The 22,064-nt window shown below is 41.4% G+C and overlaps 1 protein-coding gene across 6 annotated transcripts in view; it reads right to left on the bottom strand.

Annotated features, from left to right (window-relative positions):
* TPK1 (thiamin pyrophosphokinase 1) overlaps positions 1-21,792 on the bottom strand; it is a 502,338-nt gene extending 480,546 nt beyond the window's left edge. For 4 of the 6 annotated variants that reach the window (XM_065583869.1, XM_065583872.1, XM_065583873.1 and 1 more), the window contains exons 1-2: positions 18,561-21,792; positions 17,787-17,843 (exon numbers count right to left, since the gene is read on the bottom strand). In XM_065583869.1, the coding sequence (XP_065439941.1) occupies positions 17,787-17,829 (43 nt within the window). In that variant the 5' untranslated portion in view covers positions 17,830-17,843; positions 18,561-21,792. Of the gene's footprint in view, positions 1-17,786; positions 17,847-18,560 lie in introns of all 6 variants that reach the window. The other 2 variants (XM_065583870.1, XM_065583868.1) reach the window with 1 other exon arrangement.
* Between the last annotated feature and the right edge of the window lie 272 nt (positions 21,793-22,064).

The following is a 22,064-nucleotide window of genomic DNA, read 5'->3' on the forward strand; positions in this document are numbered from 1 at the left end:
AGCTAGTAGGCTATTTTTGTTTCTCAAAGAAAGCAGGTATGACTCTGAATACTCACAAAGGGACCAGATTTATTCAGTAAGAAGGTGGTTCTGTTTTCAAATAACCACTTTGTAGAATAGAAGTGGACTTCATAATCCCCATATCATCTGATGAAGAAATCACAGTTTTGGAATCAGAAATTAAATCAGGCAAGATTGGGGAAGCCATCAAGTTCCTGGCAAACAAAAAAAGCCACGGGACCTAATGTGTTACTGTTGAAATTTTATAAAGATACCGCCTGACAAAATAATTCCCATTTTACATGTGTGACTTAACCCAGTCACATCAGCTCTCTTGCACATGTTAATAACTCGTACCTAGGAGTGAGAACTCCAACTTTCCAGCTCTTTGGCTTTCTTTTTAAGGAAATTAAATGCCAGGTTTAACAGAGGACACAGAGGAAGGAGGCTGCATAAGAGGAGGAAAATAAGGGGTGATACACTAGTGAAACTCCATTCACAATCCCAACTCCACTCTGTCTTAAAAGTAGTTGGATGTTTCTGCCAAAAAATAATCAACATTTATAACAGGGTCATGTAAATGTTTGTTGTTAGTCTTCAGAGTCAACACCCATTTTACACAGAAGTTTGTACCCTTGTAAGGTGTGCTGTGTTAGGCTAAGCTATCACTGCATTGGTTCACATTCAACTAGGCACAAAAAACTTAAGGTTATTAAAGGTCCTGATTATTCCCAGACTTGGCACCTGATCCTTAGAGATACTGTGCGCCCATATCTCCCACTGACTTTAATAGGAGTTGCTAGTGCTCAGCTTCTCCCAGGCTTTATGTATGTGACTATCTTCATATGTTTAAAACTCATGCTCTTCAATACCACATACTGCAATTTCAGTGTTTTCAATTCAATGTTGAATAAAGTCTTTTTTTTTTGTCCATGACTGCTGTAGAATTTGTTATCAGTCACTTCGAATTGGCAATGTTCTAATACTACAGGGATGTTTTAAATGCCACAGAATAACACTCATATTCATAATTATACTATTAATTTAATACTACTACTACTACTAATAATAATATCTAGCTTTTCATCCAAACATCTCCAATACATTTACAAAGGTGGATAAAATACACTTTGCCTATGGGGCAACTGATGCACAGAAAAGGTGTGATTGTAGCACAGGTACACAGACCCATGCCAGCTTTAATCCAGCTAGTGTAGGTAACAATAGCAGTAAAGACATGGCAGCACAGACTTCAGCACAGGGCCACAACTCAAATACGTACCCAGGGTCCCCAGTGGGCTGTACTGGGGCAGGGAGCTCATGCTCGTAAGTGCCACTATGCCTTCACTACTATTCTTACCTGTGCTATAATTACACCTTCATTTACAGTGTATATGTACCCTAAATGAGTTGCTCAAGTTCACACAGCAATACAGTGGTAGAGTATGGAAAGTACACTTGACACCCAGTATCATCCATCAGACCATGCTGCATCAGTATATAAACAAAATTGTTATTATGATTCTGCTGTATAAAAATGAATTTCTAATTCAATATGAGTTTCCAAACATTTATCTATCACTTTTACTGTAACTGGATCAATCCAGTTGTGGTCAGTTGCATTCTATTCCATGCTGTGCACCATCAATACAACTATCAGTTAAAGTCTGACCGGTCACAGCAAAGAAGTTGAGCCTTTCACCATAATAGTATGTAATCCCCTAAACTAGTTTTCTTATTGTGATTTTTGTCCAACAACTCTGCTGCATCATGACCAGACAGCAGCAGCCAAAACAAAATGCACAACAGATTGGCTTGAAATAAAAAAGAACTTTGGTGGAATTGCTGTTTTTCCACATCACGTCTGTTCAACCTTAATACAAAAAAAATAATTTGCCTTGCTCCTCATGGTGACATTCAAAGGGGTGGAAGCAGATGTTATAATCTACAATAGAGTTATGTCATCGCTATCACACAGGATAAGGGATTGCTTCAAGAACTGAAGAGCCAAACTGATGAATTTAGTGGGAAATTTAAAATTCACCTGAATATTTAAAAATAAATGGCAATGGAAAAACCCTGTGTCCACATGGTGAAGTGTTCTATGCAGACCTAGAGGTCTTTGTGCAGCTTATTTCAACACTGGGGCCTAAAGTTTAATACAAATCAAAGTCTTATATACATTCAATGGAACAGTGGCTAAACGTGCTGAAACATTAACTGACAGGTTACAAAATGATCCAGATTCATGCTCTTGAACTTCCCTCTTGCTGCTTTACCCACTTATCTGTCATGATATTTGTCAGTATTTGATGGTACATATTATTGATCAGAAGCCCCTGACCACTGCTCTGCTGGCTTTTTGCAAGTTCATTTTCCTCAGCTACCTCTAGCTAGAGACGTAATCCTTTCCTGCACCTTCATGACCACTGACATCCATTTTTTTCCCTCCAAAACTTCACCTTGAAAAATTTGCATGTATCAAATTCAGTGGAACTACTCTATCTGCGCCCTAGCTTACACTGTACATCTCCTATTGCTCCCAACTGTCTTATTTTGGAAACATGACAGCATTATTTTAGGATCTGGTGCCTATGCTAGCACATTTCAGACCTTAAATGCATTCAGTTCATGCTTTGCTCTCATAGGAGACTGGCTATTTACTTCTATCCTCTGAGGAAGCTCATAGCACGAATGACAAAATGTCAAAAATAATTAGGAAAGCTAGTTCTATATACCCCACAAAGAACAAAATGTCTTTTTTGTCCTTTTAGCTGTTTTTTTTTTTTTTAAAGAAAAATTTTTTGGCCTTTGCCATCCAGCAAATTAATACCATTTCTCATATCACTTAAAAGTTGCCTGTATTCATTTCTACAACCTTTCATTTTTGTTTAAATTCTGTTCTCTGACATTATTCCTTGTCCTCTACATTCATGTACATCCGTCTGTAAAGGTGCCAGGAGAGAGGCTTTGCTTCCCCTCCCCAGTGAAATTGCCTATAATTCTGGCAACTCCAAAAATGTGTGATAGCTTCATGGTATATAGCAGTTCTGAAAGAGCTCTCTCTCTCTCTCCTTCCAGTTGTGTTTTAGGTTATGTATACACTACAGCTTAGGTCGATATGAGTTATGTCACTCAGGCTGCCAATCCCGGGGGCTGGGGTAATTAAGTTGATGGGAGAGCTCTCTCCAATCGGCTTAAGGCGTCCACACTGTAAGCTCCATAGTGTAGCCATAACCCCATTTTTGTGGACAACCATTAACATTTGCCACACCTACTTAGGAGTTATACTTACAGACAGAAGGTGAGATACAATTGATGGTGTAAGCAGAAATGCCTCTTGATGCACAATATTAGGGAAACCGTTATAGGGGCATAACCCATTTCTAATAACAATCGTCTTTTTGTTACATTTAGTAGATAAGGTTTTTTTTGGTTTGTTTTTGTTTATTTAAAAAAGGAAAGGAAGGAAAAAGCAACAAAAAACCCAAATATGAATATTCTGAGATGAGGTTGACTCACCTGTTTTCAAACCACACCTAATTCATAAGAATTTTCCATGGGACAGAAGTCCATCACGTACCTCCCTTCAAGTACTGCTTTGTGCTGCCACCAATTATGACCTTAAGCTAAGTAGAGGCCAATCATTCATCTTACTCACTCTCCCTTGTACAGTTTCGTTTATGGATAACATGATTCACAAAGGCAGATCTTACAGATGACTTATGTCCCAGCTCACTGGGAGCCCCTTAAATCAAGACACGGTGACTTCTTAAAGCCGTACATTATTATATAAGCAGTATTGACTATGTCTGTGCTGTGGAAATATTCATTCACACTGTAAACTCTCAGGGTAACATCCTAGTTCGTTTTCCCAGTTTTCACCCTCTAAGTCCCATCCTAGGATGCACTAGGATAAGTGTAAACTTTGGGAAGGATTTTGTTAAGGATGTTTTTTTTCTCTATTTGCTCAAAGTCCCTGTCAAGGCTGTATCCCCACTTTGAACTTTAGGGTACAAATGTAGGGGCCTGCATGAAAACTTCTAAGCTTAACTACCAGCTTAGCTCTGGTTCCGCTGTCACCATTTCAATGGATTCCCTCCCTGGGAAGCCTTGAAAAACCTTCACCAATTCCCTGGTGAATACAGATCCAAACCCCTTGGATCTTAAAACAAGGAAAAATCAATCAGGTTTTTAAAAAAGAAGGCTTTTAATTAAAGAAAAAGGTAAAAATCATCTCTGTAAAATCAGTATGGAAATTAACCTTACAGGGTAATCAAACTTAAAGAGCTCAGAGGACTCCCCTCTAGTCTTAGGTTCAAAGTACAGCAAACAAAGATAAACACTCTAGTAAAAGGTACATTTACAAGTTGAGAAAACAAAGGAAAACTAAGACGCCTTGCCTGGCTATTTACTTACAAGTTTGAAATAGGAGAGACTTGTTTAGAAAGATGTGGAGAACCTGGATTGATGTCTGGTCCCTCTCAGTCCCGAGAGCGAACTCACTCCCAAACAAAAGACACAAACAAAAACCTTCCCCCCCCCCCAAGATTTGAAAGTATCTTGTCCCCTTATTGGTCCTTTAGGTCAGATGCCAGCCAGGTTACCTGAGCTTCTTAACCCTTTACAGGGAAAAGGATTTTGGAGTCTCTGGACAGGAGGGATTTTATAGTACTGTACACAGGACAGCTGTTACCCTTCCCTTTATAGTTATGACAGTCCCATTTAGGAATCTAGAGAGGATGTCCCAGAAAAGCACAGTCAGACTCTTTACAAGCAACTTTGCTGGCACTCTGTTATAAATGAATCCTTGTATTATAACTAATATATGCATAATAGAACCCATGAACCAGAAGTCCATTATCTAACACTCTCCTGCAAAGCATTTACTCACTCTAGATCAGTGGTTCTCAACCAGAGGTACATGTCAGAGGTCTTCCAGGGGGTACATCAACTCATCTAGATATTTGCCTAAGTTTTACAACAGACTACAAAAAAAGCCCTAGTGAAGTCAGTAGAAACTAAAATTTCATACAGACAATTACTTGTTTATACTGTTCTATATACTATTCACTGAAATGTAAGTACAATATTTATATTCCAACTGATTTATTTTATAATGATATGGTAAAAATAAGAAAGTGACCAATTTTTCAGTAATAGTGTGCTGTGCCACCTTTGTATTTTTTGTCTGAAACTTGGGGAACACAAGTCAAATCAGACTCTTGAAAGGGGTACACTAGTCTGGAAAGGTTTCAGAGTAGCAGCCGTGTTAGTCTGTATCCGCAAAAAGTACAGGAGTACTTGTGGCACCTTAGAGACTAACAAATTTATTAGAGCATAAGCTTTCGTGGACTACAGCCCACTTCTTCGGATACATATAGAATGGAACATATATTGAGGAGATATATATACACACATACAGAGAGCATGAACAGGTGGGAGTTGTCTTACCAACTCTGGTAGTCTCTAAGGTGCCACAAGTACTCCTGTTCTTTTAGTCTGGAAAGGTTGAGCCACTGCTCTAGATACTCTATCTAATGTATGCAGATCTGTTACGTAAATGCTGAATATCAGTAACAGCAGTGCTAAAGTGAATTTACCTCAGGAGATTTTGCCATCTGGTGCACCTCACCGTACACCCCATCCTCTCCCATATCTCACCCTTTACTTTGATCACATGGAGCCTCAGACACAGTCTCAGTAATTCCTATATTTACATACCTTTAGTTTCATCTCTGTGATTAACTCTGTTAGAAATCATGTTTGGACAAAGCAAGTTAAAATGTATTGACACTCTAAGTCTTAAAAATGCAAATTCAGACAGCAGAATGATCTAATGCAAGGCTTGATCCTGCAAACCTTTTTCATGCATGAGGGTTCTTCCCACTTCTTTGCCTTCTGCCGCTTTCCCCACTGGACAAACAATTGGACTCATAGATTTTACATTTTTTTTAACCAATGCTTTGTGCACAACATACATATTCTCCTGCAAAGATTAACCATGCAGATGGGATCGGAAAGGGAATGAGAGTACTATTAGTAGCATCCTGGTCACTGAACTTACTGCAGCCCAGAAAAGGCTACAGGAGCTACGTAAGTGAATACTTTTTGTTGGTTTATTATGAGTACGTGGGTGATAATCACTGGGCTAATGATGAAATTGGCAGTAACTGGGTGGATGCAAGTAAGACAGGAAGCAAGGAGCACTCAGAGGGGAAGCTCAGAAGGTGAGCTGTGCTGAGGAGAGAGGCTGCATGGAAAGCTCCTGCTACACGATGCTTGTGGCACGTTCAGTGTGTAAAAGTCCACAGGCATAAAAGATACATATGGTGAAAGGAAAAGAGCCTGGGCAAGTTTATGACCATTAGGTGACAGAAATAGGTTAGATGGTGTGGCACAATGGAGTAGCTGAGGGAATGCCCTGTGACAGGGTGAAAAACTAATGCAAAGGTACCCCAGGGCAACAACAACATTCAGACTACAAATCTTAAAATATTTGTACAGTCATACAAAACATTCCAGCTCTTCATTTTGCCACCTAAATTTACATTTCTTCTCTCCTGTTCTCATTTACATCATGTAGGCTGTGTGACTGCACTACTTTAGATTTCAGTTGTTTTGTTAGCGCTCTGAACCCTTTACATTTATTCAGTTCCAGCTTTGTTCTCAAATGAGACTGGCTATTTATTCAGTAAATTTATTCAGTACATGTAAATTTGGGTGAGAAACTGAATAGTTTGGCATAATGGTTATACAAGTTCAGCATAACTATTTCTCTTGCTTTCTACAATTCTAGAAGGCTTTTTCTTCCCCCTTATGGAATTTACAATTATTTATAGATAAATAAGGATACAAACTATGGAAATAATATAAAAAGTTTTCTGATATCTCACAATAACTGGCAGTAAATTCAGCACTATATGCACAATTGCTGCAATCAGTTCTTCTGACTACTTACAGGAATCTTAACTGATCACTACTGCTTTTATATTTTTACATGTATTGTACATGTTCAAAATGTTGAGAAGAAGGATAGTCATATGGTTAAAAGTCCCTAGACAGAGTCAGGAGAGCTAGGTTCAACCCCCAGCTCTATCAAAAACTTCCTGTGGGATCTTGGGCAAGTCACTTGATCTCTCCTTGCATTAATTCCCCATTTGTAAAAATTGGGATAATATTCCTTTTTCTCACCCTGTCTATCTTGCAGTGATGGGGCGGCTGCCCCTCACTGACAGAAAAGGGGTTAAAAGCAGCCCTAGAGAGGCTGCGCCAGAGGCACCCAATCAGAGAATGGCTGAAGGGAGCAGCTAATCAGGGCCAAGCAGGCCCATATAAAAAGGGAGATGCAGGACAAAGGCTGGTTCTGTTGGAAGCCCAGGGAGGAAGGACTGTGTCTCTGGAGGGCTGAGAGAACTGCCAGCACCCTGGAGAGAGCAGTGCTGCGAGGCGGGACCAGGGAAGTGAGACATAGCTCCTGGCTGGCTGCTGGGGTTTGCAGGCTGAGGCAAGGGCAAAGAGGATGCTGGGGCCTCGAGGAAGTGGCCAGACAATTCGCTGCAGTAGCCACTAAGGGAAGTGGCTGAACAGCAGACTGCAGGTCCCCCAGAAGGGGGGAGCACAGTGTGTGGCACCGCCAGAGGGCTGTGTCGCTGAAGAGGATGCCGTGGTTCAGGGAGAGATGTGGGTCCTAGAGCAGGAGTGACCGCGGCGAGGTACCACCTGAAGAGGGCATACTAACACGCAGAACTATTTCCCAAGACAGCCAGCAGGAGGTGCCAGAGTGGTGAGCAAACCCCATTACACTTGCCTATTTAGACAGCAAGCTCTTCAGGGTACAGTATTCTCTCACTATGTGTTTGTACAGCACATGCACACTTACATGGCTATGAATCCAGATAAAAGTAAGTCTTTGGCCATTACCATCAAGCAGCCTCCAGTCCCAGATTACAACCAGTTCAGTATTACCCTATCCGGATGGATTTGGATTAGTCCCCATAATTTTAAGAATTGAAACTGTGACCTTGTTACAGGATAGCAGACTAAGAATGTGAAGAAAAGAAGGTCCTTCTTTTCAGTGACCCACAGGCTCAAGTGATAAAACACTGAATTAAGAGTCATGCTGGTAGGTGGGCACAACTATCTTGTATCAGGACATGAAGAGAACCATTAGGGAGCTAGAAAAAGCAGATTCCAGGGGAAACCCTAAAAACAAGCAAGTTCAAGCAGGAAGCTTAGGCTAAAGCTTATGTTGTACTATTGTTTTTGAGTTACTATCAGCACAAAACCCCATGAACGAGGTGAGTTTGGCCATTAAGGGTTTGATCCTAGACCTATTGAAATCAATGGAAGAGCTCCCCTTGACTTCAGGATCAGGCCCTAACTCAAGGTCTATGCGCTTTGTTGAAGAAGGAGTCAGCCTGTTTACAGCCCTGCTCTTGAGGTCCTGGGAGTGGAGAGGAAAACGGCACATTCTGGCCCTGAGAATTTAAATGAAGTGTCAATTTAGAAATAATGTTAATAATAACAATTACTAAAGATTATTAACCCTGATGACATTTTTCAAATTCCAATTTACTCTTCCCCATTTAGGCTTTTCATTTACTTTGTATTTCTCTCCACTTAGACAATGAAAAAAAGAACAAAGTCAGTTTTGCTTTTGTTTGCAATCTGTTTCATTTTTGGGCTCTCCTTGCTACAAAATTTCAATGTCAAAGATTTCAGGCAAAAGCCTGTATGATTATGAACAATTTTTCCCTTACAATTTAAAGGAAAACATTCATAGAATTATTACTATTGGTTTTGTAAAAGCTTGTTTTTTTCAGAATCTAAATTTTGCGTCAAGGATGAGATAACAGAGTTGGGCCTCATTATTCCAGTTTTAAACCAGTTAAATCAGTTACACCAGCTTAAAACTAGACTAATGAGGTGGTAAGTCAGGCCCATTAATTTTAACAGCAAAAATGTCAGGAAATTCAAACATTATGGTTCTCTCAACAAAAATAATGAAGCCATATTAAATATATTTTAACGAACGGTGGCTGATTTGGGGGGCTTGCTGGTTTCCCATGGGAGGAGAAATCGGAGATACAGGATCAAGGTTTTTTTTAACCTAGTGTAATTTGTTCAGTTACAAAAAGAGTACTCAAGTCCTATAGAAAAGGAACAGAGATGGTCACAAAGGCAGAAACCTCAACTAAAGTACCACGTGTCAAGTCTCTGACAAGAAGCAGTTCCCTTGGGCCCTGTCTCCCTAACTCTCCTTTTTAACACACTTCCTTTTCCTGAGGCTATGTCTACACTATGTACACCAGCAAAGCGCCCCTAGTGTGGATACAGTGTATACTGGCAAAAGCCCAGTTTGGCCAGCATAACTGTATCTAAACTAAGGTCTTTTTCCTGGCACAGCTATGTCGGTCAGGGATGACTCCTCTTGACACCCCTCATTGACACAGCTATGCCAGCAGAAGCTTGTATTGTAGCCGTGGGGTTTTTTCGCCAAAGAACCCCTAGGCAAAACCACTTGCAAGAAGCACCAGGTCTCAAAAAGATGAGCCTGAAAAATAACTCTCCTGTTGTGTGGCCATCCGGCAACACAGAGAAACCTCAGGAAAGGTTGGAGTGCCCATCCAAAGGAGAGTGCTTTAATCCACACAATCTGTTTATTGACTGTTTGGGTGACTGGGGTTACAGCATGTGGTGCCTTTAACTCTTTCTATAGGAAGTTTCCTACTGTGCTTATACATTAGCGACTCATGACATTAACATCTTTTGCTAAAACAATATTCACCCCTTTTTAAAAAAGAAATTAGTCCAACTCTTATCACAGAAGCAACTAAATACTTCTGACACAAATTACAATCATACATTTTTTCAACTATTCCACTACAATTGGGGCTGCCAAAAAAATAATAATTTGCGGGGGAGAAAACAAGAAAAATAAGAGTAAAAAACACCCAGGAAAATCCTAAAAAAAAAACAACAACAAAGAGGAGTCATAAAAAAAATAAAATAAAACCATAAGAGACCAAAATCCTGCTCCCATTGAAGTTACTGACTATATTCCCATGGATTTCAATCGCAGCAGAATGTGGCGTGACAGACATGCCTTACATCGTACCCTGAAGCCTTCCAGATATAGGGTCTAGCAGACAATCCATGAAGACAAGTTACAGAGGCAGGACACTCTACTGAGAAAATGCTGCTGGTGTTTTAAAAAAAAAAAAAAATCAATCCCAGGAAATGACAGCAAGAGCCTCTCGAAGTAGCAACTGGATATAGGGCAAGACACAAATTTAACAGCGTTCCAAAAATGCTGTTTGTAGCTATCTATATATAGCGTAGCTGAGTGAGTGTTGCTGAAGAAAACTTTTCCAGTTCCTAACTTTTTAACGATGCAAACTTAATGATGCATTAACACAGTTGTTTGCATTCATCAAATATAGAAGTCACTTGTCCGGGTAGAATCCTCTATTCACATACACATGCTGGAACACAAAGATGCTTTTTAAACATCATTCTCAAGTTACAGAAAGACATAGGCCAAAATAATCAGATGTGGATGTCTAACGGTGGGTGTCAGAGTAGCAGCCATGTTAGTCTGTATCCGCAAAAAGAACATGAAACAATGGGTGTTACCATACACGCTATAAGGAGAGTGATCAGTTAAGGTGAGCTTTTATGGTAACACCCATTGTTTCATGTTCTCTGTGTGTATATATATATATATATATATATATATATATATATATATATATATATATATATATATATCTTCCCACTGTATTTTACACTACATGCATCCGATGAAGTGGGCTGTAGCCCACGAAAGCTTATGCTCTAATAAATTTGTTAGTCTCTAAGGTGCCACAAGTACTCCTGTTCTTTTTAAAGGTGGGTGGTAGCTCTGGGCCATGATGGTGGTGATGAGAACCATTTTAGGATATAGATGGGATGTGTAGGAAGGATAATCTCTCTGATTTTAACATTCGTTTGATCCTTAGTCCAAAAAAGTCCAGATCATCTGACCTTTTGAGCATACTGCAAACTACGTCTATTTGGACATGGGGTTAAGAATAGTGGGGAGAGGACTCATCTATGGCAGCAGGGCTAGGTGGGTTGTGTGCAGAGTAAAGATAATTGTTTTCTTGCGGTATTTTGTGTTGGGTGAGATCTGCCACTACTTTTCTTTTTCTAGATTTTTTTTTATTTTAACTGAACTTCGTCCTTAATAATTGCCAAGGAAGCTCCTTTTAGTGTGTTAAATTGAGATACATTTTCACAAGCAATTGAAAAAAGTTTTCTGGACTAAGCTGTCAATCAACAATGCTGTTAGCAAGAGGCCGGCTCTTAGATCCATGCCTAATCAGCTTATTAAATTTGGAAGCCAGTAGAAGGAGGATTACCAACTGTACTTGGCAGCCTGATACTGTGTTTTTCATTGAATGAGGGAGGAATTATATTTGTATTAGGTTTTGGTCTAAAACTTGGGCGTCAATAAACGTGAATGTGATCAAGTGCAACATTTTAACTATCCAAAAACTTGCACTGAACATGGGCTAATGGTCTTCACATGTACAAGCTGAAAACAGATCACAAATACAAGTATTGTGTTTTGGGGTGGGTTGGGGGGGGGGAAATAGAGGGTTTTGTAATTTTGGGAACCCAAGACTTCCAAGCCTGGACCAGTCACCTCGTATAGTTTTTCCTGTGCAATAATTTACCACGTGTTCCTACTTCATATCAGCTTCTACTTTATTCAGACTGGGTTCGTATTTGCAAACAAACAATTTCTTATATTGTTTTCCATATTCAGATATCAAGCCTAAATGTGGACTTGTATCTGAAACCTTTATGCAGTTTGTATATGATTTTATAATAAGGCTGCTGTGAAACCATAAAATATATATCTTTAAAAACTCATTGTGGAGGGTACCGTCAGGACTAAGGAAGGAAGTCAATATCCTTCTGAAAGCACGGTTGCTTCACTGACTCCTGGTCCTTTCAGCAGGGCCATTATACTGTTATGAGCTGGGTAAAACATTTTTATGGGTTAAGTTAAAACCTTGTTAAAAATTGTGTGTGAACGTGCCGTCCATTTAAGCTAGTGGTAAGAGATATTTAAGGAGTCACATCTAAAACAGAGCACAATGGAGTCTGCCCAGAAACTAGCAACATGTGAGAGAAGGGTTTCCTTTGGCGTTTTTCTGATCAGGAGGGTGAGTGTAGAAAAAGTATATAGTTTGGGGAGATATGGGGGCAGACAAGAAACTGAGGAAGACTCAGAGGCAGGAAGAAAGCCAGCACAAGGCCCAAGCAATTGCCTGTAAGAAGGGAGAGACCCTGGAGAAGCCTAGTGGACAGTTTTGAGTCTAGTGCTGGCTAAAGAGGCTTAGAGCTATAAGAAGTTGTCCCATTTTGTGGTTCCACCTGTGTTTAGAGAAGCAGGACTTCGTACATTCTTTGTAAATAAATAAGATTACATCATAGACAATACCAGACTCCAATATCAATTTCTACTCCCAACTGGACCATCCCCGGGACCCCAAACTTTGAGTAGCCACTTAGAACATAAGAACGGCCATACTGGGTTAGACTAAAGGTCCATCTAGCCCAGTATCCCGTCTTCCGACAGTGGCCAGTGCCAGGTGCTTCAGAGGGAATGAACAGAACAGGTAATCATAAAGCGATCCATCCTCTGTCGCCCATTCCCAGCTTCTAGCAACTTACCTTTACCCATTTGAGTTATAGGATGATGAATAAAAATGTTCTTGCTCCACCTAACCCCATTTTTTTGAAAAAGATTAACAGCAGAAACAGTTTCTATTCACTTGTTTGAATGGTAAAATTCTCATATAATTCAACTGTCAATTAAAAACATTGTTATTCCCATGTTATATCACTTCCAAGTATAGCAGTGGTTCTCAACCTATTCACTATTGTGGGCAGCATCCAATACTACCTGTATGGCCCTGAAGATGTCACATGGGCCGCAGCCATGTGCTGACTGGGCCGCAGGTTGAGAACTACTGATTTATAGTAATTCTTTTCTCTGTCAGAAAATAGTTTACCCCAGACTACACACAACATTAAGCTATGGGGTGGAGGGGGGGTTTCAGGTGATATAATCCACTTATAGAGCAATGTTTAAGTGACAAGTGGCTAGTCAAATTTCAGGGTCCAGGGAATAGTCCAGTTGGGAGTAGAAATAAGTCTGGTATTGTCTTGGGTGTAATCTTATTTATTTACAAAGCATGTACAAAGACCTGCTTCTCCAAAAGCAGATGGAACCAAAAAACAGGGGATAGCAGAAACAGTTTCTATTTTTAATTGGTTAATATGCCATCTATAGCCCACAATTTTTGCACTTTTTTCAAAAATCCCACAAACCCGCATAGCCCTCCTCGCTGTCCGCCATCTCTGACAGAAGCATTGAGCCTGCTCAGCTCTGCACTACTGTCATTAGCATTGCAAGCACAGGACGCATGATCCTCCGGTATTTGCAGAGTCACAAAAAGAACCAAGTCAGTGGGGAACATGATGATTTCTTGAAGAACAGATCACCGTGGCACATAGAAAGAACCAATTCAAGTGTGTTGGTGGAGTGCCACTTCTGCGCCTGAAAACCGAGCACTGACTGATGGGGAGGGAATTGCTCAGTTGCATGAAACTATAGGTACAGTATAGGGCAACAGCACTGAGTACTGTCACCATTTTCCACAGGTGGTCGTGATTTTAGCTGGTATCTGACTCCTGAAGGTAACAAAGGCATAGAGAACACAGCTGCTGCTGGCATCCCAAAGCTGCCTGGGCCCATGTGCAGCTCACCTGCCTACTGCAGTGGTGCCTCTGAAGTTATCGTTGACTGGCGTGGGAAAGTGTCCTACTGCTGAGGAAGAAATAAGACAGGCCTCTCTAGACCTTTTGGGAGAGGACTGCAGAGTACCTCCATAAAAATTTCATTGAGATCTCTCAGGAGGATTCAAGGGACATACCTGTACATGTAAACAAACTGCTCCTCATGGCCTCCGCTCCCTAACTCTACAAGGGAATGGAAAGCCGATAACAACTCTACCTCTCTTTGTTGTACCGCTACCTCTTCTAGTTAGTAGGAGCAAATCAATGAAAAGTCAATAGCTGTGTCCTGCTAAGTTGGGGTTGCCATCAGTACATCATTGTAATGGGAATACAATTACACACTTACCTGAGGTTCCTTCCCCTGCACTGGGTTTACCCACGCTTGACAACCAGGGCTGATTAGACAGTGGTAAAGTCTCAAACAGGTCCTGGCTCATGACATAGCTAGATTCCCTGGTCGCATGTCCCCCATCCTCCTCTTCTTCCTCCTCCACCACCTCCTTGCTGTTTAGGCCAGGGACCTGTGGTTCGTGCTTCTTGAAAGTATCCACTGTGGTCAGCAGGATAGATTGGCCTTCTGATATGCCTGCTGCAGTTCCTTCACTTTCACGCAGCCCTGCTGCTGATCTCTCTTGTACCCCCTTCTCCTGCATTCCGTGTGCAAGATGCTCATAGATGCTGATGTTTCTATGGCTGGTCCATAGCTGTGCTTGCACAGCTTCTTCTCCCCACAGGCCCAGGAGAACCAATATTTCCTGTCTACTCCAAGCTAGAGAGCATGTGGCCAGCATGGTCAGCTAAGCAGTTGTATGCAAGAATGGAGAACAGCTCGATATGCTTGCCAAACTGGACAATCAGGGAAAGGCATTTTAAACATGTGCAGGGCTTTACGGGGGGTGGGATGGGGGGGGAGGGGCTTTCCAGTCTCTGTGACCTCTGGACAGCGGAGTTCACAATTGTGACCAGAGCAGTCAGTGCTGGGCATTGCAGGACAGCTGCTCAAGGTTCTATTAGGGTCGACATAAGTAATGTAGCATCCACACTCATGCTATGTCGACCTCGGTATTTCACCCATGGATCAATGCTTCTCAGGCAGCTGGTGTTACTACGTCAGTATAATGGGACACTTACATCGTTGGGAGACAAATTTTAGTTAAGACATATGCACAACTCGGTTGATGCAAGGCGCCTCATATGAACCTAACTTTGTTGTTTAGACCAGACCTAAAGTCTTGTGGATGTATGGAAGAGCAGTTAGGTTGCACTGTTGCTTCCTCCTACTCTTCTTCCCTTAAATTTAATGCATAACTTCATAATTCCTGTGTACAGAAACAACTAGACAGCTATATAATTGTAAAACACTCTTTATTCTCTCCTGTGGCTCGCTTGTGACATACAGGTGACCTTGCTTTAACAGAACAAAAACTCTAGTTTCAAATGGAGGGGGCGGGGAAGGATGCAAAGGGTTACCTGCAATAAATGGACATTTCAGCTTTACAGACAGTTACCTGGCGATATTCTTTTAAAGCTGAAACAGCTTTGGCTCATTTAACTGGAGACAATGTGATTCCAGACACCAGTGAAATAACTATAACATCAATGTAGCCCATATAAACTTAAGTTTTAAGAGGTACTTAAAATAATCATCTTGATAAACCCTCAAAGCCCATTCAAGTTGATGAAAAGGGTAAAGAGACTATCAAAGAATACATCCTCTTCTGAAGGAATCAAATCCAAGCCCCAACTACCACCCCTGGAACTGGTGTGGTTCTAATGCACAGTGGGTATGGGGAATAGGATATAAGGGAGACAGCCCCCCACAAATGGCTCACACTCCCCACATGATGTGAGAAATAGTTTAATGGAACTCTTTATGGGCCAGGATACAGAGAACAAGGCAAGAGGATTCTCTGCTATGCATAGCCTTCCCCTCTGCAGGAGGGTCGATAAGGAAGCCACCAGGGAGCTACCTTGCTGGTGGACTTGAGCAATGGAAGATGTGTCTCTCTCTTTCATCCTCCTCATCTGGCAGAAGTTATGAAATGACAGAAGTTGTATTGGGGCCCCCTGAAAACTAAATAAGGTCAACATTTACGCTGTAGATGAAAGGGCTTTTGTACATCAAAAAGTAAAGTTTGAATTACACGTGGGAACAAACAGAAATCCAGTGTAGATTATGGCATACAATGCTCCACATTAGCAATACTGCTGAGTAAGTGGACCTAGCATACCCTACTACCCAAAGATTCCAAGTACTAATCAGGTGCAGGCCTGTCTAAAGCATACAGCAGCACCCCAATGTTAAGGAGACAAAGGCATGGTATGGAGCTCTCAAAGTCCACTGTAGTTAAAGTTTAGTAAGACTAGTCTCACTGCAGAACCCACAATGGGCAATCTAGGCACAACACCAAGGTCACCAACCCTCATGGAAAGGTTATAAACAAACCATAGGAGGGAAACAAAGGGTGGTACACTGTAGAAGGCCCTAGATCTTTTAAAAAAATAAAACAGAGTTGCTTTTTAAATGATTTCACAAACTGTAATGTGACAAACTGTTATGAGCCCTGTGCATTTGCTGTATCACACTTGAACGGTTATGTATACAATCTACCCCACGCCACATAGCTGTGCTGCAGAATCTAAGTTTTCATTTTTAAAAAAGTATCTAGGCCCCCTGGTTGCAAAAATAGCTTTCCAAATGTAAAACAAATGTAAATCAATGGAATACTGTCTGCAGAGACAGAGTGCCTCAGAAAAAGCTGGAGAGCCACTGAGTACTTTCCCCCTCCCATTCATTGCAATGGAGCATTAACTGATGCCTGCCACTGACATTTTAAATATCACCATTTGCTATGCCTTCACTGCCAAAATAAATGTGTTTTCCATGACAGGATGACCTTAGCTATCCTGCTGCAAAATCCGAGTGGAGACAAAGCACTGTAGTTTTACACTGAGATGAACTAGGTGAGGCCCACTGCGTGAGTTGGAGGGGAGATGTGGGGGAAGGGGAGATGGTACAAAATATATCGGAAAGACAGAACAGGTTGCGCTGGTGTTGGAGTGGCACTACATGTGAAAGGAAGTATAGAATCAAATGAAGTAAAAATCTTAAATGAATCGAACTGTACCATTGAGTCGCTATGGATAGTAATTCCATGCTCTAAGAAGAAGAATATAGCAGTAGGGACATATTACCCACCATCTGACCAGGATGGTGATAGTGACTGTGAAATGCTCAGGAAGATTAGAGAGGCCATTAAAATAAAAAACTCAATAATAATGGGGGATTTCAACTATCCACATATTGACTGGGTACATATCGCCTCAGGCCAGCCTACTCATCAGCTTTAGGCCTTGTCTACATAAGAAAATGTCACCAACTAAACTAAAGGTGGCATTTTAAACTGATTTAGTTCAACCAATGCAAATTCCTGTGTGAACACTATTACAGTTCAAATCATTTCTCTTATTTCCATTTAGTTTAAATGGATTAGGAATCAGTTTGAAATATACTGAAATAAGAGTGTCCACACAGGAATTTGCACTGGTTTAACTAAATTGGCTTAAAAGCAAATTTAAATTAAACCAATGCAACTTTATAATATAAACATAGCCTGAGGCCTTGGATAAACTGCACCACTTTAACAGAATATGATTTGAAAGGGATATAGTTAATCCAGTGTAAACTCATGTGTGCACACACTCTTATTAAACTGATTCCCATCACAATGACATCGAATTGGCTCTACTAGCAATAAATGAAGAGGAATGTTAGGCCTTATATATATTAACCTTTCAAAATAATAGATGATAATCGAGCTGTCTTTCAAACCAAGAATGCAATTCTTAATGTTGTGCACACAAAACATACTTATTTGCAGGGTAAAGACTCTTGAGAGAGATTTAAATAGTAAAAAGAGATACAATACCAGTGGGAAGCAGACATTCCAGCGGAGTAAACACGTGTTCCATAGCTTATTAACTTTCTGCTTTTAAAAAACAAAGAACACAGAAAACGGCAGGTTAAAAAGATTCCAAGTTCTTGCAAACCTCAGCTGTCCATTAAACCTCACTTATTTTATTGGCATATTCTTGAAAAAGCACAGTTCAAGTTTACTCTGAGCAGAGGAAATGTGCAGACCAAGGTTTGTTTTCCAAAGAAATAAACAAACAGCTTTAAAAGCGTTGTAGGCTGAGTTGCGGGTAACTGGCAGCACCCAGGGCGAGCCCGTTTCAATGGGAGAGGGGCATTAAGCCACAGGCACATTTGGCTCTTGCCAAGACCTGATACATTTCGCCACACGGCGCCAGCACTTAAAGCCAACGCAGAGAGGGGTAGGAACAGGGAAGCAGGAATCACGAGCATCCTCTATTTGCTGAGCTGAAACAGCTGCTTTTAGCTGCAAACTCGGCTAGCAAACTGGAAGGGGACTCCACGTTTAGATCTGAAAGGCAGAAGAGAAGGCAGAGGTGTGAGGGGGCTTTCTCCCCTAGGAGCCTGTACCCCACTGGGGGGGATAGATCTCCCCCCAATCCCCAGGGAAGCAAAGGGTGACAAGAGGCGCCTTGGCGGCAGCAGCAATAACGGGGGCTGCTGAGCACGTGAGTTTCAGCCTAGGAAGCAGAAGTAGCAGCTGACCGTGCAGCGCCCCCTGCACCAAGCACGGGAAGGGGCTGGGAGCGGGGCGCTCGCGCCGGGGTACCTGAGACTCCGTTCCCTGCTGCTGCGGGGCCTGGCGCTAGGACGGGCGCGTGCAGGTGTCCTGGGGAGAGGCGAGGACAAGGGACGGGGAGGAACGACGATGGCATCGATTTCGGCCCTGATCCGTTGCTCCGCGATCGATTTAGAACGGCTGCAACAGGAAGAGCGAGAGGGAGCGTGCCCAGCCCATGCAGGACGTGGGCAGGGAGTGCAACTGCAGATGTCGTCGCAGGCTGAGCACCTTTCTCTGCTGCTGACTCCAATGGGAGCTGCAGGTGCCCAGCCCCTGCGAGATCATTGCTGGGCTGTGCATTTTAGATGCCTGACTTCAGGCACTCACCCACCTCTGAGACTTTTGGCCAACCCGGCTAAGCTGTAAAAAGAGAGAGAGATGGCAGCTCTTTTTATTTAGGCGCTGTCCTCTTGCACGAATGCTTTACTAACCCCACGTGGGGCACTAGTAATTTGCACTGGCTTGAAAATGTTATATTTTTGTCTTTGCGGGGGGAGGGGGCGATGGGAGAATGGGAGACTTATCTTTCAAGGAAAAATATTAAGCTCTACAATCAATCTGTAAAGAAAGTCAGCAAGAGGACAACAGCTACAAAAAGAAAAGGGGTGCTTTAATAGCAAAGACAACTCAGATTTCCTTGCATTACCTATAATAGTGTAGGATATATGAGAACAGCATGCTGAGGAGAGTGGCAATGACCCAGTTCTGCTCCCTGTAAAAGCAAGTCAGACCAGCTTTCCACCACAACCCCTGCCAGCAAACCAAAAGTACAGAAGAAATAGGTGCAGAAAAAGAGTTGCAAATAATACAAAAAAAGCTTTTGCTGATGTTTGAATATTTTATATTTTTTTCAGTTAGTGTCATTACTGGATGTGTGTAACAAAACACAACTTGGTAAGAAAAAATTGTGGGAGAGCCTATTCGTTTTTTATTTCTCTTGAACTAGATTTGGGCAGAGTGATATTTTGAAAAAAATATATATTAAATAAAGTTAGAGGACTGCAAACAGTTTTAAAAGCATTGTATTAAGATGTGAGGAAGTACAGTTCTGGGGTAACAGATTGCAAGATCTCTGGGACAAAAATTGTCTGAGTTTGATTCTGCAAACACTATAAGGCATGGTCCATTGACTTCAATTTAAGTACTTATATTGCTCTCATCACTGTAGTATTTGAATGTTAGAGTCATTAATGGACTTCTTTCTTCAGAATATCCCCCTGTGAGACAGGAAAGTACTACCTCCATTTTAGAGATTGGGATCAGAGGCACTGGGTAGATTAAGTGACCTGCCCAAGGTCACACAGGAGGGCTGTGGCTGATCTGAGAATTTATCCCAGATCTAAGGTCCCAATTGAGTACTTTATCCCACTAGAGCAGCCATCCTACCCCAATAGGACTATTTACTCTTTGGGCCTGATTTGAAGTGCATGGAAATCTATGGAAGGGCTTTAACTGATTTTGGTAGGCTTTGGTTGAGGGCCTGTAGCCAGTAGAAAGTGTGTGTTTAATTAATAAAGAGCCTGACTCTGCACAGGCTTACAGATGATCAGTGCTTAAATTAATAATAAAGAATGTTGTAGGTCTGTGTTACTCTGAGATGTAAAGCTGAATATATTAAGATAACTTCAGATGTGTACCTGTTGGTATAACAAGTGATTATATAATGGCTAATGCTAATAAAAATCAATTTAAAATCTAAAAGGTGGTTCTTTTAAAACAAAAACAAAAAAAACCCTTCCTTTGTATTAACTTTTCCAAACAAATGGAGGTGTTGCATGAAGCAAATGAGAGAAACCATCATGCTTAATCACAAAAAAAAAACCAACACCTGTTAGAAACATTCTGGTTTAGGATTTTTTATATGATTGTGCAGTCAACATACAAATAAGAACTATCATCCTAAATTATTAAAACTAAAAGAATCTGGGGCCTAAGGTGGCAATTCTATAACTAGACTCCTGCATCCGTGTGGAAGTTAATTGTCTTTAGGGTGATTCTATGCAGGCATAAAGGTGCACTCATGCAGCTCAGATTGCACGATCAGGGCCTGGATTACTATATCCTTTCTGAGGCTTACTTTTTTCAATGCTTTTGAATTGGATCATGAAACTAGACTTCACATAAAAGGTTTTTGTTCCTAGTCAGTTTCACTTTCTAGTTTCCCTGCACTCACAATACAGACGGATGATCTTTAAATCTAAATAAGCATATTTTCATTTATATTTAAGAAAGTCATGGAACCTGTTTCCATTTAAGATTGGGTTTTGTAAATGTATGCAAAATATATAACAGACAAACAAACAGCATGAGGCCTAAAGTATCTGACAATATCTCTTTAAATTTAACTTTTAAAAGGTTCTGGATGGTTCTGTCATTGTTCTTTGAGGCCCTGAAAATGTGGCTTTTAGTTGCCATCTTTTAGGTTGGTGTCTGATTTAGCTGATATTTCATATTGATGCTACTAGAGCTGGTTGTCCTGTAACTAATGCCCTTTCTTACTCTGTTACTTCTCACCATCACCTACCATCTCTTTCTTTTTTGAGTTCTCAGTGTCTTCCTGGGTTTCAAGTCCTGCTTCGACTGGCAGCCTTTCAGAGGAAATATAAGATTGCTCTTTTTTTTTCCTTTTTCTTTTTTTTTGACAATTTAGAGGAATTATACTGAGCCCTGCAGTAGAGGGCAGCAAAGGAACATGACTCAAGGATTCAGATGGCAGTTGCTATTTTCAGGTTTGCTAGTTGCATTTATTTCCAGAAGAACAGAGACAGTTGAAGCAATCTGGGGCTCCTGCAAACCCATTCAATTGGAACACCTTGCTCCAGGATTTAACATGCCACCTTCTCTTCCATTCAAACTCTATATTATGTTGGTTCAGAGGTTGTGTCAGAGAAGAGGAAGATAAATATGTAATGTATCCAGAAATGATATATGCATTGGGGAAATTAAGAAAGGCAAATTAAGCGAACAAAGGTTTCCAGTTAAACTGGAGGATAATGGACCTAATGTGCCCAATATAAAGGAAAGAACACCCCAGTTCCCTAGAGATATCAAGCTCCCAGTTACGACGCAGCCAGTACTGCGTAACATATTGACCTGAGGCATGATCAAAAACAAACACACTGCCCCCGGCAGGGGACCCCATTAACAGACTCCATTGGCGTTAGGTTTGGCAACATTGGTATGTCTACACAGCAAAGAAAAACCCACGGTTAGCCCATGGCAGCCACAGGGCTCGGCCTGCGGGGCTATTTCATTGCTGTGTAGACTTCCGGCTCAGGCTGGAACCTGAGCTCTGGGACCCTTCCATCTACCAGAGTCCTAGAGCCTGGGCCCCTGCTCAAGCCCAGAAGTCTACACAGCATTTAAACAGCCCCGCAGCCTGAGCCCCACGAACCCGAATCGGCACAGGCCAGCCGCAAGTTTCTCTTTGCTGTGTAGACATACCCATTGTCTCTGAAAAAGTATGTAGCCTTTAGGCCTTTTGAGCTTTCA

Source organism: Chrysemys picta, chromosome 2 (assembly GCF_011386835.1).
Source record: "Chrysemys picta bellii isolate R12L10 chromosome 2, ASM1138683v2, whole genome shotgun sequence".
Classification (NCBI taxonomy): domain Eukaryota; kingdom Metazoa; phylum Chordata; order Testudines; family Emydidae; genus Chrysemys; species Chrysemys picta.